Source organism: Onychomys torridus, chromosome 20, assembly GCF_903995425.1.
Source record: "Onychomys torridus chromosome 20, mOncTor1.1, whole genome shotgun sequence".
In the NCBI taxonomy this organism is placed as follows: domain Eukaryota; kingdom Metazoa; phylum Chordata; class Mammalia; order Rodentia; family Cricetidae; genus Onychomys; species Onychomys torridus.
Window position 1 is genome coordinate 33,580,922 of NC_050462.1, and position 19,203 is coordinate 33,600,124.

At 35.7% G+C, this 19,203-nt stretch overlaps 1 protein-coding gene across 1 annotated transcript in view; it reads right to left on the reverse strand.

The window, feature by feature from the left end:
- Positions 1–19,203, reverse strand: part of Trhde (thyrotropin releasing hormone degrading enzyme) — a 395,355-nt gene that overhangs the window by 92,624 nt on the left and 283,528 nt on the right. Inside the window, 3 exon segments of the mRNA XM_036169607.1 lie at positions 3,444–3,532; positions 7,624–7,811; positions 8,813–8,878. Coding sequence (XP_036025500.1) covers positions 3,444–3,532; positions 7,624–7,811; positions 8,813–8,878 — 343 coding nt within the window.

A 19,203-nucleotide genomic window follows, 5' to 3' on the forward strand; every position in this document is an offset into this window, starting at 1 on the left:
ATTTTGATTTGCATTTCCCCAATGGCTAAGGAGGTTGCACATTTTCTTAAGTGTTTCTTGGCCAACTGAGATTCTTCTGTTGAGAATTCTCTGTTTAGATCAGTACCTCATTTTTAATTGGGTTATTTGGTTTGTTGATATATAGTTTCTTGAATTCTTTATATGTAAAAACTTCAACTATATTTATATATTTTGAAAATAAGCCCTGTGTTAGATATGGGATTGGTGAATATTTTTTCCCATTCTGTAGATTGCTGTTTTGGTCTATTGATGGTATACTTTGCCTTAAAGAAACATTTCAATTTAATGAGGTCCCATTTATTTATCGTCACTCTTACTGCCTGTGCTATTGGTGTTCTGTTCAGGAAATTGTCTCCTGTGCCAATGCATTTGACATTATTTCCCACTTTCTCTTCTATTAGATTCATGTATCTGAATTTATGTTAACGTCTTTGATCCACTTGGATTTAAGTTTTGTACAGGGTAATAGATAAGGATCTATTTGCCTTCTTCTACATGCAAACATCCAGTTAGACCAGCACCATTTGTTGAAGACACTTTCCTTTTTCCATTGTATAATTTTGGCTTTCTTGTTGAAAATCAAGTGCCTAAAGGTGTTTGGATTTACAGTTCTATTCCTTTGATACACTTGTCTGTTTTTATGCCAATACCATACAGCTTTTATTACTTTAGCTCTGTAGTAGAGGCACTAAGATTGATATCAGGGATGGTGATACCTCCAGAACCTTTTTTATTGTACAGGAATGTTTTAGCTATCCTGAATTTGTTTTTCTGTATGAAGTTGAGTGTTGTTTTTTCAAGGTCTGGAAAGAATTGTGTTGGGATTTTAATGGTGATTGCATTGGATCCATAGATTTCTTTTGATAAGATGGCCATTTTTATTATGTTCATCCTATCGATCTTGAAGTTCTTGTCATACAGGTCTTTCACTTGCTTGGCTAGAGTTAAACCAAGATCTTTTATATCTTGGGTGTTGATTCTCTCATTTCTTTCTCAGCCCATTTATCCTTTGTATAGAGAAGGGCTACTGATTTTTTTTTAGTTAATCTTGTATCCAGTCACATGACTAAAGATTTTTCTCAGCTGTAGGAGTTTCCTGTTAATTTTTGGGCCTGCTTATGTATACTATCATTTACCTGCAAATAATGATACTTGGTCTTCTTCTTTTCCAAGTTGTATCCCCTTGATTTCCTTTAGTTGTCTTATTGGTCTAGCTAGAGTTTCAAGTATTATATTGAAGAGGTATGGTGAGAGTGGGCAACCTTGTCTTGTTCCTGATTTTAGTGGAATTGCTTTGAGTTTTTCTTCCATTTAGTTTGATGTTGGCAACTGACTTTCTGTATATTACTTTTATTATATTTAGGTATGTCCCTTGTATCCCTGATCTCTTCAAAATTTATATAATGAAGGAGTGTTGGATTTTGTCAAAGGCTTTTTCAGCATCTAAGGAGAAGATTGTGTGTGATTTTTTTTTAGTTTGTTTATATAGTGGATTATAGTAACAGATTTTCATATGTTGAACCATCCCTGCATCTCTAGGATGCAGCCTACTTGGTCATGGTGGATGATCTTTTTGATGTGTTCTTGGATTTGTTTTAGGATACTCAAACATACAAAAAGAACATTTGCTCAAGTATGTTCATAGCAGCTTTATTTGTAATAGCCAGAACCTGGAAACAACCTAGATGTCCCTCAACCAAGGAATGGATAAGAAAATGTGGCATTTATACAATGGAGAATTACTCATTTGTTTAAAAAAAGAAAGGAAGAAATTTGCAGGCCAATGGACGGAACTAGAGAAAATCATCCTCAGTGAGGTAACACAGATAAAGACAAACATCATATGTACTCATTCACAAGTGGATATTATCTGTAAGATAAAGGATAAGTATGCTACAATCCACAGACTCAGAGAGACTAGGAAACAAGGAGAGTTCATTGGGGGACACCCAGAACTCCCAAGGAAGGGGAAATAGAAGAGATTTTGTGAGTGGACTGAGGATGGGTGGGAATGGGAACATGAACAATCAGGTTGGGGGTAGAGGGGGGGAGTACTGAGGGGGACTGCTGGTCTGGGATATTTCAAGATCTGGTGGAAGCCTGGTGCAGGGGAACCTCCCAGGAATCTATAAGGAGGACCCCAGGTTAAACTTGTAGCAATAGCAGATAAGTAGCCTGAACTGGCCATCTCCTGTGACCAGATTGATGCCTGGCCCCATTGTCATCAGAGAGGCATCATCCACCAACTGAGAGAGACAGACACAGAGACCCACAGACAAACATTAGGTGGAGTATGGGAATCCTATGGAGAAGGAGGAGAAAAGTGTGTAGGAGCCAGAGGGGTCAAAGACACCACGAGAAGGCTCACACAATCAACTAACCTAGACTCATAGGGGATCCTAGAGACTGAAGGGACAACCAGGGAGCCTGCATGGGACTGACCCAGGCACTATTCATATATATAACAGTTGTGTAGCTTGGTCCTCTTGTGAGTCACCTAACAGTGGGAACAGAAGCTGTCACAGACTCTTTTACTGGCTTTTGGGACCCTACTCCTCACACTGTGTCACCTTGCCCAGCCTTAATACACTGGGAGGTGCTTAGCCTTACTGAAAATTGATAAGTCATGCTTTATTGATACTCATAGAAGACCTACCCTTTCCTGGATGGAGACAGAAGAGGAGGTAGTTGTGTGGGGAGAGGGGCAGATGCAGGGGGAGAGACTGGGAGAGGAAGATCCAGGGCAGGTTGCAGCTAGGATGTAAAATGAATAGATGAATAAAAAATAAAAACAAAAAAACCCCAAAAATTAATAAATGAAATAATACATTTGATTCATTGGCAAAGTCCTAGGTGCACTTCAGCTTTCAACAAATGTTAGTTCTCAGTTTTCCATACATATAAAAATGCTTATAGTAAAAATGCAGAAGGAAGGGATCTCTGATAATTCTTTTATTTTTGGTTGAATTATGATGAATTTACAGAAGCAATTCTATTATTTATTTTTTATACATCCCCACAACCTTGAAAGGATCACTTTTTAAAAATGTATAATTAAAATCAAGACAGACAAAAAAAAAATGAGGCCTCTGTTTCAGTAACCTTCATACTGTATGACTAATTGTGATCATATCTCAATTATGTTTTGGATTATAAATTCATACAGTTCTAAGAAGATTAATACTATACTTAATTACTTTCTCTTGACTTTGAAACAAATAAACTTAATATTTACATATCAGTCCAAAATGAGGCTATTTAGAAACTATATTATGCATAATTTTTCAGAAATGATTGTCATTATTGTGTTTTCTCTTTATAATTTGTCTTTATTCACATTCTGAAGCAACTGGAAACAGAGGTTAAGATCTAAACAATTATCTGAATGCAAACAGTTCCCTGGGAGAGAATCTGTATTTTACCTGATTTGTTAGACACCCAAATAATTGCTTCTGAAGACACATGGCTTCTATTTCCTACCACAATGGTTAATGGAATCTGCCACAGGTAACTGGAAAAAATAGAAAGCATTAAGAATAAAAACAGCTATATCAAAACAAAAGCAAGCAAGCATTGCCTATGTTCCTTCTGTGCAAATTTCATTACTTTTTTGAAAAAAAAATCAATCAATCAGCAAATAAGTTCCAGGCCTAAAGAATGTTTGCAAAAGGCAAACATATCTTCCCAGGGCCACTAACAAGATACTTGGTATCTAACAATTTTAACTTCAATGCAAAAGAACTTCCATATGACATTTTATCTTGCAAAAATAGATTTGCATTTTAGAAATAAATACAAGTAAAATCTATAAACCTGAGCTGCACTATTTATTGATTAAAATAGCTCTCTTCTACTTTTTCTGAATTAGACTAATAGATAATTCAGTAGTTTTCTACATTTGCATATTACCATTGTCCTTATTTATTGCCTAACAACTCTGAGGGGCATTATCGACATATTTTACAGAGAGATTAATATGGCACACCAAAGTAAGTCGGCAAATAACATAGCAAGAACAAAAATAATCAGTTTTCACTATATTTCAGATCTATATAAAGAATAATGTGAGGCATATTTCATGCTCTGTTTTCTGAAAAGAATTTCTAAGTGGATGTCACAATGAAGCCACCAACAGGAGGGGTCACTGAGGAGTTGTGGCTTTTAAAAAGAAGCATTTTATTTCATTTACCTCTTCATAGGATAAAAATTGAGGTCTAGACTCATAGATGAAGTAATATCAATGTAATACCAGATGAGTAGCCAGATATACGTGGAATGATTTTACAATAAATCCATCAACTGTACTTTGTCTCCTTGAACTATAGACAAACTATTTTAACCTTGCATTGCCACGCTGGTAAAAGTCGTAGCCAACACAATATAGGAAGAGAAAAACCTAAAATACAATAAGAAATTTTATGCATACTCTAACCACTGTGTGAGTGAAAGATATATTGGAAAGTTTTAGGAGAGAATGCCTGAGGTAATAAACTGTGTAATGAGTATGTCTGGGCCTCTGTGACTGCCCGTTTTCATCAATAGTTTTCATTTTACAGTAAATCAACATTTAATTCTAATTATTAGAGAAAGGCAGAAAACGTATGCATGTTTGAGTCAGGAGGAGAGAATTCTTTATAAAAAAAATAGTATCAGTGTTAAAGAAGGATCAGTATAAAGTGCTATTGTCAACTCAGAAGAGAAGGAAAGCCTGGCTGTTTCGGTGCATGTGATTCTTTGTAGATAAGAGCTGCAAAGAGCAATCTGGCATATGAGGAGACATTATGCAACCCTGCAAAGCAGTGATTTCATTTATTTAAAAATGTCACAAAAATGTCTAACTTTCTAAGTAACAAGATTCTACCACAAATGTCATACTATGTCACACATCAGCTGATTTTATGAAATTTTTAGTTATATAAGGATTTTTCTATGCTGTAATACAAGGACTCTGTGTGAAAAATATAACTATTAGATCCATTAAAATGTTTTGAGCATATTGTAGCTATATCCCAATATCCTCAGGAAAAAATGAAAACAAAGAATTAACTCAGCTTAGAAAATATGCACAACTTACTAGAAATTTTGGCATAGATGAGCAAGTTCTATTACATCAATGGAATACATTGTGTAGTAGAGTTAGGAAGGTTCTCTGCAAAGACCAAATAGAATTGGTATTGAATCTTTGACAAGAATGTCACAGAGAATTAGATGGTCAATAATATAAAATTAGAATACTACATTTCAAGTATAAATTTTATTATTATTTAAATAGAAAATAAGTCATTCCTGGAACTAATGTGATGCTTTCATCAGCATCACATATCTTTTATATGTTCTGTGGCAAGTGCTCAGGATTTGAATCTTCCACATATTTCTGTAATTCCAGCAGACATAAAACTCTGTTATTGCACATGTATACACAGCCCAGATTATACGTTTTTATTTAAAAGACCAGGCTCACAGGTGGTGTAACAGTGTATGTCACAGACTGACAAGTATTGTTGCGTGAAATTTCTCCAGTCAACCTTTATGTGTCCTTTATGTTTATTTTCTACATTAGTGAAACTATGTCAGGATAGCAATTCTCAGAGACCTGACCTGATCTCTCTCTAACTTTGCTACAGCAAAGTGCTTTCTGGCAAGCCAAGTGTGATGCCTGATGATGTTGATCCTGGACCCAGACAGTGAGGGAGTAACAGGAAGCAGTCAGTGCTGCAGACACCAGAAAAAAAGGACCACAGTGATATTGTGGCAGGGTAATATGTGTTGCAAGAGTCCAGAGAGTTGGATAAGTTGGATGCAAAGGTCAATGTATAATTGGAGTGGAGGACTTAAGGTCCTGCTTTATTCCTGGAGAGAAATCTCAGTAGTTAAGGGGGTACTGTCCAAGAAGAGCTGCATTCAAATACCCAGCACCCTCATAAAGTTGTAGTACACACTTGTAATAATCTCCATGCTCCTATGGAGACATAGAAGGCAAATCCAGGACTGTGGAATCCATGCCACTTAGCTAGGCATACACAATGATGAATAAGAGATACTGTCTCAAACAAGATGGAAAGTGAGGACTGGTACCTGAGGTAGTTCTCATGTGCAGTATGACGCACACAAACATGCATATGCCTACATACAGAGATTAAACATACAGAGGCTAAAAAGAGGGACCCTGCTTTCCTAAATCAAATGTCAAATACATTCATCAGAAAGTGCCAATGCATTTCTCAACCATGGCTCTGTACATCCATGCCTAGACCAAGCTGACTTGGCAGTGGTTTGCAGACTTCTAAGGTGACACAACAAAATGTGTGTGCCAGATCTCATGGATACTCCTGGTTAATACAGTCAGACACCTAGTTTTCCAAAGCAACAAGAGAAAGCATAAGTGACCCAACAGAAAACTCTAATCTTCTTTACTAACTTCACCCCTCCTCTGTCCCTCACTCTGTCCCTCCCCACCCCCACCCCTGCCGTCCACTCTTAGGAGAGCTTCTTGTATGAAATGAAACTGACTTATAAAAGCTGGCTCTTTCTTTGGCTCAGCCTTTAGACTAAGGGACAGAATAGAAAGCATGGAATAAAATTAATAGGAATTTCAAAAGAAAATTAAAATAATGAATCAAGATTGAAGGGAGATGCAGTGGCTGGGGCAACAAGATCTTCATCAGTCATAGGCCAGCCCATGATGCATAGTGAGCCTGAGACCAGCTGGGCTATAGAGTGAGATCCAGTTTTGAAAGGAAACAAACAAACAACCAACCAAACAAGGAACAATTTTATATGTGTTATATCTAGTCAATGATCTCAAACACTGTAATTGAGAGGAAAAGAACATATGTTGGACCTACACGGCCCCACTGAAGCTTGGATTGTTTTAGGGTCTACATTATGTTCCTTTAACTCAAACATTATTAAGTACAGAACTTTCATTTAATGAGTTTTTCTGGATTGTTAGTTTCGGTTCTCATTTGTCTTGTAAAGCACATTTGGTTCAATTCCACTTAATTCATAGCAGCACGTATTAACTATTGGATTTAATTCAAGAACTATTCATAGAGAAGAGAAGATGCAAATCTTATCTTTGAAAGTCACCATGTTAATTCAAAGTCCTGCCTTCTGAAAAAAAAAATGCCATTATGCTGAAAGTTAAAATCTTGAGGGAGGCCTAGAGAGGAGGCTCAATGGTTAGTAGCACTGGTTGTTCTTCCAAAGAACCTAGATTTGAATCCCAGTACCCACACTGCATCTAACAACTGTCTATAAAGCCATTTCCAGGGGAATCCAATGACATTCTAGCCTACTTGGACAATAGGCATTCACATGGTGCACAGACACACATTCAGGCAAAACACCATACACTTTAAATAAACAAACAAAATAGTTTTTCAGATCGTGAGGAAATAGGAACAAGAAAGAATCACAATGAAATGGCAAATAAATAGATTAAAACTATATTCCACTTACATCTCAGAATTTTCTCAGCAGTAAAATAAATATTTCTCAAAAATTTAAAATGAAAACAATCCTCAATAATATAAAATATTAGAATGCAAAGTGAAATATTAAAAATCACAATCCCCTTCTAAGAGAACAAGAACATAGTACCTGTTATTCTGAAGTTGGAGTGCTTTGGTTTTAGCACTGATGTCATAAATGAAATGTTGTTGGGTGATAATTATTCTATTCTCTACTGTCATGTTTCCCAGGATGGTGATAACAGGATATCCCATCTGCAGTGTCCACTGATCCATTACTTCTTGTATGTTCACATATTTTCCATTCCTCTTTAAAGCCTTTGCAACCAAAATTGTATAAATTAATCTATTAACACTTCTTGTAAGCATAATTAACATTCATCTGTTCTCATTTTTACCATTACAATTTACCTCAATATGAAAACATTTAAAGTCAGTGAAACTAGCATTATGTCCTAGTAAAATTAATCTTCTTTCCTTGAGCTTCTTATATTGTTTTGTTCCATATGTATGTACAGCTGAGTTTTATTAACATTAAAATTTTTACATAGCAAAATATAAAATGTAAGTTATTATTATAAGTACTTCTACATTACTTTGCAGACCTGATAGGTCTACTACCATGAAGTAAATTTTTTCTAAAATCTTCAATATTTCTGTTTTGAACAAGAATCTATAATACCACATTAAAATATCATTCAAAAATATCGTCACGTTTTGTGCACAAAACCTGTGAAAGATCACGCCAGCCAAAATCCCAATGTGGAGAGCAGAGGACGATCCCTAAGTCCCACCTTTAGATGAGGAGCTATTGGCAATTGGTGACTAATGGGAGGAAAGTCAAAATATGAAGAATGTGGCCCTAGATGTACTATCTATTCCTATCTGCTTCCTATAGATGATCCTATTCCAAGTCCCATTCCAAGACAGCAGTAAGTGGACTCAATGAGATTTATTTTTTAAAAACACTTGAAATTGGAATGGAATCATGATGGGGAAGAACAGGGAGGTATTGAGGGGAGAGAGAAGAGGTAGATTTGCTGATCCAAATAGATCACAGACATTAATAAAATTATTAATTAATTAAAAACAAAGTCACTTTTCAAAACAGACCAGATACTTTTAACCAACATTTGTAAATCAAAGAATTTTTAATCCTATCTTCTTTATAGTAGATAAAAATAAAGCACTAAAGCAATATAAAAAAAAGAATTATATGAAGTAAATATAAACTGTCCATGTCAATACAGTTAATATCTTATAAATGAAATTCAGTTGCTCCATAAGACACTTTGACACTTCAGCTTTCTCTACTTTACCTCTGATAATGTATTCCAGAGATCATTTCTGGCTGCATTGCCATACTTGTGGAGAGTTAAATAATCCTATAAGAATATAAAAATTGTAATTACCATTCAAAGGTTAAGCAATTACCAGTAAACACATTTATTTCTCGATTCAATTAACCATTTCTACGTGTGGAATTGCATTAAGGCAAAGAGGAAGACATGCAAAAAGATTTAGAACAGTATTTAAAAATATTCCCAAGAGCTTTAACTAGAGCATATTTCCCAAGTCACCTAACTATACTAATTTCTTAACAAGGATTTTCACAGCTATAATCACATCTTATGGATGCCCAAGGTCAAGGATATACTCTAATTGAGCTGGTCAACATCAGCTCATTAGGAGAAAATGACCTCTGCAATGAAATACACAGAACAAACTTTCTCATCACCCCGTTCAATTGTTCAAAGCAAAACATAATCTTTCATGGAAAAACATTCTTTAGGTGATGTATGCTGTTGCTGAGGGGGAACTGCCCACTCTCCAATCTCTCTCTGGTTGCTCTATGCAAAGGAGAAACTGATGATTGCAGAAGTGATACTTATTTCTGTTGTTTGAAGCACACATTACTATCAATAAAAAAAAAAAAGAAAAAAAGTCTTCCAAAAATTTTTTCACAATTTCAGGCTCAGGATTTCCCATTTCTCATTATGTTCCATTAGTGGTTAAACCTACACACTTTGATTCACACCTTACTCCTTTCTAATAAGTGTGGTCTGTCTCATTATCGAGGTGACAGCTATCATAATTAGCATCAATTTTTTTTGTGATTTCAAACAACAAAATTGAACAAAAAGGACTGATTTATTTTTTTTAAATGAAGAAAACCTTACACTCAAAATTCTTTCTTAACAACATGTAGGTAAGAAGACACAATTTCTAATATTTTTTATCCAAGTTCTTGAACTGAAAAAAGGTGCTGACTTTTCAATACTTTATGTGGAATTGGGCACTTTGAGGATAATTAACATCAAGGAAGGAAATTTCAATACAAATTATAGAAACTGTGACAGATTCAGCTCTTATTGGCAATTCACAGCAGAACCAATGACAGTTCCCACTTAATCATATGCCCAGAGAGGTGATACCCAACCTCAACTTAGCAAGCACATGTTCAACTTTATCATTAGGTGTTGTGAATAACTTTATTAAATATAGAACACACACAACTCATCATAACCAACAGGAATCCCAATTCAGACTGAACTAAGCTTTGGGAAGTTTGTTCTACATAAACCCTGGGAGTAGGTTTATTTGCTTTTTGGGGGGTGGAGGAGGTACAGGGAAATGGGTTTTAAATACATTAGTTCAGCTTTCAATTTCATTCTTTTCTTTGTTTCTTTCAGAATTTAGATGAATGCACTTGGGAAGAATGCAGTATTAACTACATCACTAGATGAAGAGATATAGGCAAGTCAATGATGGCTGACAGAGGGAGAATCAATTGTATCCAGACACAAGCCCCAATGATAAGTTATCCAATCCCAGATGGTCAAAATTAAATCCATGTGTATAGGAGCAACACTAAAAGGACTCTCAAGGATCTATAGATCATGATGCATGATAACAATTACTATTATTATACAGGAGTAAGTCATGAACCTAAGAGGGAGTAGGGAGGAGCATGAGGGCAATAGTGGAAATGATGTAAACATAATGCACTCATGTATGAAATTCTCAAAAAAAAATTAAATAAGAAACTCATGTGATTTTGTAAGCTATAACTGCACATAATAAATTAAAATCATTCTGAGTTTGGTTCTGCTTGTAGATTGTGCTTCTAAACTCTAACAAGGAGAAACAAAGAATACTATGTGCTGTGGGATATTCTGTATGCTGTGAATGTGTTGCACTAATAGGTTGATAAATAAAAAGCTGATTGGTCAGTAGCTAGGCAGGAAGTATAGGCACGATAAACAGACAAGGAGAATTCTGGGAAGAGAAAGGCTGAGGTGATGCCAGCCCACCGTCCAGGGAGCAGAATGTAATGGCACACAGGTAAAGCCACTAAACACATGGTAACATATAGATTAACAGAAATAGGCTGATTTTAAATGTAAGAGCTAGTCAATGGTAGGCCTGAGCTAATGGCCAAGCAGTTTTAAATAACATTAAGCCTTTGAATGATTATTCTATATTTGAACCATAGGACTGCGGGGACTTGGTGGAACAGAGAAACCTTTTGGCTGCTACTATGAGGTCCATTAAATTAATTTTCCATCTCATAGGCCACCAAAAGCACTATGATGTATGCTATAAGTTGATCTTGTTCTACTGATCATCAGATGGGATGCTTAGTCATACTCCAGTTCATGATAAAGTTCCATTTCAAATGGGTTGAAATGGTACTTGTCAGAGTTAAACGGCAACCCTGGCCTTGGTGCCTCAGTGTTCAGGGATGGCAGAGTTCTTCTTGGGCCCCTCTAGATACAGTCCTCAGATGTACTGGAAGTCTACATGTTCAAATACTTTTTTCCCCAGAAAATGACTTCTTTGTTATTTTATTCTTTCTCTCACAGAAACACAATCATTTCTAATATGAACAAGATGCCATTGCCTAGTGGAACTACAAAGAAATCCAAAGGATAGTGAATATTGTTCTAATAGTTAATCATCTATTAATTCATTTCATAAAATATATAAAGGTCTAAGCATACCAAGAAGCCTTGTAGGTGCTGAGGAGATGACATCAGGGGAAAGTTTACTTAGAACAATTGCAAAAACCTAGGTGTAATTTGTGTGGGAGGCCTTACTTTTATGAATGACCCTGGAGATGTCATGGTACAACTACCATTTTGCATGATATATTCAAATATATGTTTGTAATTTTAATTTTCTTTCAAGACTTCAAGGCAATGGATATAGAGATCTCAGACATATGAATCAGAAATAGAAATTTGTTTTTCTTCAGGTAAATGAAAGAGAATCAGCAATAGATTTATAATTATTACATAACATTGAATGTTTTAGTGTTAACATGCAAAGAACTGTGGGTACTCTACACTGGTTACTTCAGAAATAGGGTTATTGAAAATAGCAAAGAGGGCCACTAGCCTGTGTAAATGTACATGGCATATAATATGGATAGATGAAAAGCTAAACATATATTCAACAAGCATTTGTTTTGATAGATCTACTGAGGAAGAGAGGCATCATGGCACAGGGGCTTAAATAAGAATGGGAGTCTGACAAGGCTGGAACCAAATCCAAGGTCCAACACTCATTGTCTGTATAATATAAGTTATGAACAAGCCACCATAGTTAAGCTCTTTTGCCTGTTTTCACATCTGTAAGGTGAAGATGATAAAAGCACTCCACATGTAGTTACATTTCTGAGAATACATACAATGTTAAAGTAGTGAAGAATGCCTAGGTATACCCTGAGAATTCTTATAATCTTATAATTTTCTAGGTTGAAAAAGTGGGCAAAAGAAAGATACGTATCATTGGTAACAATGAAAAGTAAAACAGATGTGAAATAAGTTCATCAAGTTTTTTTTTTAGCATAGTATGAGTTCATTTATACTTTATCTCATTTGATTAAAACCACATCATTATTTAACAAATCAAAGACTGGACATCAGAGGCAGTAGGAAGCTCATATCCAAATCACTAAGAAGTTGTGAAAACAACCACCGACCCACAGCCAGCAATCAAGGTGTGCTGCAGACACTGTGAGAATTCCATGTGTCTGTGAGCTGATCGCCCTTCAACAGCAGCTCTTTGGTGCAGACTTTTACAATGACAATTTATTTCCCCTCCCCTCAACTAGAATGTCAAATTGACGCCTCTCTCTTTCCATGTTCAAATGATGCTTTACGGTACAAAATCCACCCCCCCTCCAAGACCTTCCCATCCCATTCCACTTCTTTGATGATTACTAACCTGAATGTTGCTGAAGAATCCAGTACCACTGTCCCTGCTTTACTGTTTTCAGTTATAATCTCTACCATGAACCAGAAGACAGAAGACTTCTGGTCAAATTCTCCTATGAACCACAAGTATGAGCTAAGTATTATCCAAACTCCTTTGTGTAACTTAAAAACAAACTTCTTCAACGCCATCTGTTTGTTTCTCTCTTGTCTGTAGCCTCACCTGAGACACTTTGATGTTGTAGAATATACCCAAATGCATCATTTCTAATCCTGCTCATACAGTTTTCTATATATTAGCTTCTCCTTTTCCCTACTTCAATTCAGTTTATCCTCCAGAAATAACATTGGAAGAACTTTTCCCAGGAATCCTGCATTGCTCACTTCAATACCTTTCTTAATTTTGAACTATCTTTCTTAGATTGATAGTTGTTGTATTACATAAGAACATTTTTCACAGCATGTTGCCATTGTTTGTTTACTGTCTGACTGCCCAGATTATCTATGCAAACTGCAAGGAAGTAAGGAACTTGTCATATTATTTTACTACTTAACCAAGATATCCTCTTAAGATAGTAATATAGGGTGGCTGTGGGATAATGATTTTGTACACTGGTTTAAGAAAATGCTGATTGGCCAGTAGCCAGGCAGGAAGTATAGGTGGGATAAGTAGACAAGGAGAATTCTGGGAAGAGGAAGGAGATGTCAGCCCTCCATCTGGGGAGTAGCACATAATGGCACATAGGTAAAACCACAGAAAATGTGGTGACATATAGATTAACAAAAATGAGCTGAGTATAAGTGCAAGCCTGAGCTAATGGCCATGCAGTTTTAATTAATATAAGCCTCTGTGTGCTTACTTGGGGGATGCAAGTGGGAGAGATTTGTCCCGACCGCTGGACGGCCAGGACACAGGAAAACTTTCAGCTACAATAGGGCATGACTCATTATTTCAATGAGTACTTTCCAAATACATGACTTAAATTTAACTTCATCAAAAAATTGAATTATCGCATCTGAGACAACTTTTTACTTTCTTTGTTAACACATGACATGATTCATGACATTCCATGTATGAAAGGCAATTAAGCAAAAAGGACAAGGGGAAAAGCAAAGAGAGTGAGCTTGGGAAATAAAGCACAGGGACTCCTCTTATCTTCTAAGACATGAAAATAATTACGGAATCCTTGTTCTCCTCTTAATAAGTCCCTTAGCATGACAGGATGGAGAATTAACCATGTAAGCGGCTTATTCCTGGGGACATAGAAAATGGTCCAATAAAATCTTCATAGGCATTTTCTCTGTGTTGAGCTGTAAGTAGCAAAACTGTCCAAAGTGCAGTGACTTTTAAAGTGGGACAATGTCTTCCTTCGTATAGAGCAGAGCTGAGACCTCTTGCTTTTATCTGTCTTAGCCTCGATCTCAGTCTTGTGATGCACGTTGGCTGCCATCGCAAGCATCACCTTCAGATAGAACTTGTCCAGAGGAGAAAGACAGCATCCCATGATGGGACCCTTTCTAAAACTCACGAGGTTCCCCCCTCAAATCCTGCCACAAACTCATTTTTAACATGTGTCACTTATCAAAATCACATTGTGTGCTTCAGCAAAACATCGTTAATGCAGCAGAAAGTAGCATCATTTGGTTCCATACACAGAGAAATCATGGTCTTCTAAAGCAAATGGCTGCCAATCAGGATGAGGACTTAAAAGAAAGCAGGGCATTGCTGATAAGAAAACACAGAAGCCCAGCTCTGGATAGACCACGTATGTTTGTGAGGAGGAAAGACTCTCAAGTTTGGGCCTGGGTGACACCAAGGGGCAGAAAATGTCCTCTACAGGAAGATTAGTCTCCAGTGTGTCAGGTATTAGTTTTTCTGATGACTTGACAAGGAGACTGAAGCAAAGGTTCAAAATATTGTAGCTTACTATCAAGAATAATTATACCTCTAAAAAAGTTTTAGCAAGCATTTGTCACCTTTTGGCTTCCCAGCTTTTGAGCTCCATTTTTATCTGGAGCCAATAACTCAGTGTAGGATGTGGGAGGAAGGCAAGAACTCCCTCTTGGTGTCAAAATGGAAAGGACAAAATGCTAACTATTCTTTCTCACTTCCCCTGGCACCTAAAGCTGAAGCATGTGTCCTGGCCTCCATCAAGTGGATGCTTCAGCCCAGGACTGTGAATCCTAAAGAAGTCATGTAAAATGTCTGAGAAGCAGAGATCATTCCCTGAGATGAGAAGTCGGCATTGAGCATGGAGTGACAACCACATTAATGGCACCAACTGAGCCAGCTCTTCTCAGGTGTGACCTTGGAAAGTTATCATGATTTCTAAGTCTCACAATAACATTTTGGTGAGTTTTGTTTTCTCAATAATGTGACAGATCCCTTCAGGTCCTTTTGATAAATTCATTTCTACTTAAATCTGCCAGAGTTTATTGTATTGTTTGAAACCCAAAGTTATATCTAATGTATCAATAGATGATTTCAAAAAAACAAATGCAGACATTTAATGATCATTTTGGTGATCACTAAACAGTAAATAAAAATCCTACTTTACAATGTACACAAAGTGGAAGAAGATTATTTTGTAAATGTGCTAGTATTTTACTGTGTTGTCAATAGCACGTATGTGGAATGAGGTGTGTACTTAATAGTCCAGACAAGCAGTCTAAAGGTTTAAAAAAAATGAATACAATATCAAGCAGAAAGTTTCACAAATGCTGTGTACATAAAGTAACATTAAAAACAAAAGCATTTTAAATAAGCTTTTGACTTAATTTAAGCATCTAGAAAGAGGCTTTTAAAATTGGAACCACTGTCGTATTAAACTTGACTATTTTAAGCAGACAGAGCAGGGTGATTTTTAAGTAAGCCATGAACAACAAAAGCAATTCACTGTTGCCACATAGCAAAGATACACAAAAGCTGAGCGGTCTTATTTGAGCCTGACTCCTGTACTTTGGACCAGATATTCAATACCTTGGACTTTGAGAAAAACAGAACAAACAGGTTAGAACCCTCACAGACAACCAAACAAAACAAATAAACCCACACTATAGACCGGGATATTAATTTTGATTAATATTTGCAGACATTTTTTAAAAATTGTGAGGCAAAATGTGCATGAGTAGCAGAGCATTGAGGGAGAAAGTCTTGTGCAAAAAACAAAAGAAATGTCTGTAGCTTCATTCTAACAGACAAGAGCCAAAGATTGAAAGGAATAAGTTATTAGTCAAGTTTTCCCTGTTGCTAAATTCTTGTACAAAAGGGAACAAAATCCATTACCAAGCGTGTTTCATGTAAAAAGTTTCAAGCACCCACAAAAAGTTTAAACTATAAGAAAAAAAGTAAAGCATTTAGAAAATAAAACTATTTGAGGAGATATAAGAACAATAGTTGAGTATAATTGTTTGCAAGCCATTCTGAGTCAGAAATCTAAATGTCAGAAGTGGCTTGCCTGGACATATAGTCAGCTATTTCTTCTGGAACAAAAAGGTGTTTTACAAATTTTTAAAATCCATCAACCTGTTTAATGAATGTAAATTTTGTAAAAACTGGTATTTTTTTCATAAGAGGTTGTCAAATAATAGCGTGAAACAGAGTGTTTTAATTCTAAACAATCTGCCTGCATTTGAAAAGGGTTTTTTGTTTGTTTGGTTGCTTTAAATTATAGACAATAGCATATCTTCACACCACTGTGGTTTCCAAACACCTCCCATGTAGCAATAATAGATCATGGCATCAATGCCTACAAGCAGGAGTATTATGAATTACAGTATTGCCACTGCTACATTTGTACTCCATTGCAGATCAACCTGAAGGGGTTTTACACCTGTCAGCAAAATAGTGCAAACATAATAGTCTACAGGGGTGTTTCCAGGTACTAAAATATATCCTCCACTCACTGTGGTTGCTAGCTTAAAATATTACCGAGACATAAAATGAATCTGTTGGTAAAATTGAAGTTTGTGAAATGCTTTTTTTTTTTTTTTCTGAATGCCCTGATAAAGGGCTTTGACCACTACAAGCTCACAAGAATAGATAAAGTATATCCTGGCAGATTAAAAAAAGAGCACTGCCTTTTGTATATCAAGATGTCCAGTTCTTACAGGAAAAGCCACAGTGTCTTCCTGGATGCCTAGTGCCTTGCAGGCATGTGCATAGTGTATCTTCATTCCTCAACTCTTTTCTCACACAACCATGGCACTAGCAACCAGTGGAGAAGAATATGTAACTCCATCAATTGGGAAAAACACTGTTTATACACTGAAAAAAAAATCTAGTTAAGTATTCATACTGATCCTTACCAGTCATGTAGATTTTAAAAGAAGTTATCTATTTCCTCTAAACTTTAATTTCTTCAGCTGAGAACCATACAGAATAAACTATCTGAGACATGTTCATAAAGAATGTGACATAAAAAAAATTAGAAAATGTCTATCACATAAAGAACTTCCACTTATTTTAATAGTCATATTGATGGTAAATAAATACAATGTTTTTTTTTTCTTTAATGAAAAGCCAAGAGTCAATGTATTTTTCAATCTTTCCTCCAAGAGAAGCCAAAATGTCCCAGAGGCAAACTGAGAAATCCTATATTCTAACTTCGGTAAGGAACATGTCTGGAGGAAGTAAAGAGAGGAAGATTAGGGAAAGGGAGGAGAAGAGCAGGAAGGAAAGACAAAGGGGAGGGGAGATGAGGCCGTCCAATCAGAAAGGAGAAGGTCCTCTGGTCCTGGGGTAGACCTTGCTGCTTTTCATACAGTTCAACTGAAGTCATGTGAGTATGAATTATGGATTATAATTGTAGTAATGAGAAAAAAATGCTGCTGTCATATTTTATTGCATACTGATTTGCCTTTTTTAAGGGAAATTGATGAATACAACTCGTTTTCTCTCTTATTTCAGAAATCTGAGTAGGGATTTTCATTTATTTTTAAAAGTTCTTGTTTCATATAAGTAATAGAAATGTTGACTTTCATGCATTACAAATATGCATTCATATATTCAGTAATGTACTTATTCATTTTAGACTTGCAATTAATTATTTGACAAATTAAATGCTGATTAAGACAGACCCAATGTTTGGAAACCTTGCAATGGTATCAGTATTCTGTGATATGGATTGAGCACAACAAATCATTATGAAATGTTCACCTTTGTCCTTACAAAATATCTAAACCATCACAGCACTTTTAAGTGGAGCATAGACACATTTGAGTGAACATGTTTATAGTAATTTTACAATAAGAGTGGTTCAGCTATCATCATGATAAATATACCCTAGCCTACTGTCTGTTTAGGAGAAGTTAACTTCAGTGTACTATCTCTGTTCTCATGGCTAATTTTCAAGCTTGCCTGAAAATCCACATATAAGGGAGCAAGTACTCACATACATAAGCCCATGATTCTCAAATAAAACCCTTAAATATATATTTGCACATAACATTTCACAAGAACACGCTAATGAAGGTGTTGTTGCTACTGATAATCACCATGGCTTTGTGCCTGCCATTACCTCCAGGCTACCAGAATGTTATGAGTACAAACCAATAATCATGACATTTCCTTTTTGCTTTTTATCCACACCTCATTGCTTACATTGATTTGCATAAGCAATTTCCGCCCTTATAATTGGAGCCAAACATGTTGTTGTGGGTTACCTTATGGAAGAGAGCAGTTAAATACTAATTAAGAGAAATCTTTCTCTATTCAAACATATTTTGGAAGTTATTGGCTTATTCTCACAGGCTGAGCAGGAAGGTGACTCACTCTCTGACAGGTTTGAGTTTGCTTCAAACTTAACAACAACGTTTTGTTTTGTTTTGTTTTTAATATTCTTAATTCTCTGATGTCAACTCATAATAACATGAAGAATGATACTGCCAGGCTCAGATCATTAGGATAATATTGTTTTGTTTTAAAAGAAAAAGTGTAGTACTATGGATTAATTATTTTAATAGCTACTGAGTCAATCAATGATCCTTGATGATTTCATATTTATAACTTTATTTTCAGAAAAATCAGAGAAAAGAAAAAAATGAATTTAGGTGGATTAAAAACAAGCAACAGAGAAACATGGAGGCTCTAAATTATTTCACCGATATTCTATATAAGGACAGTATTACTAATATATGTTATTTTAAGGTAGTCCTATAGTACATAAGTGGAGTAGGGTTTCAAGCTATAGGAACTGAACCTAAATTACAAGACCAAGGTTAAATCTGAAGACACTAATGAATTGATCTTGTGTATGTTATGACCATAAGCATTTTACTTTAATTAATGTGGGTATATTAAATGAAAGTTCTCTGACAAGTAAAAAAAAAAAAATGCATACATTATCAGCAAGATGGTAGGAGGTGAGCATTGTTTTTCTGGTAAGTTATCAGTGTACACATTTATTTTTAGGAGCAAGGAAGATTCCAAAAAGATATGGACAGTGACCAAGAAATTCTAGAGAAGGAGAAAACAAAACACAAAAACTGGA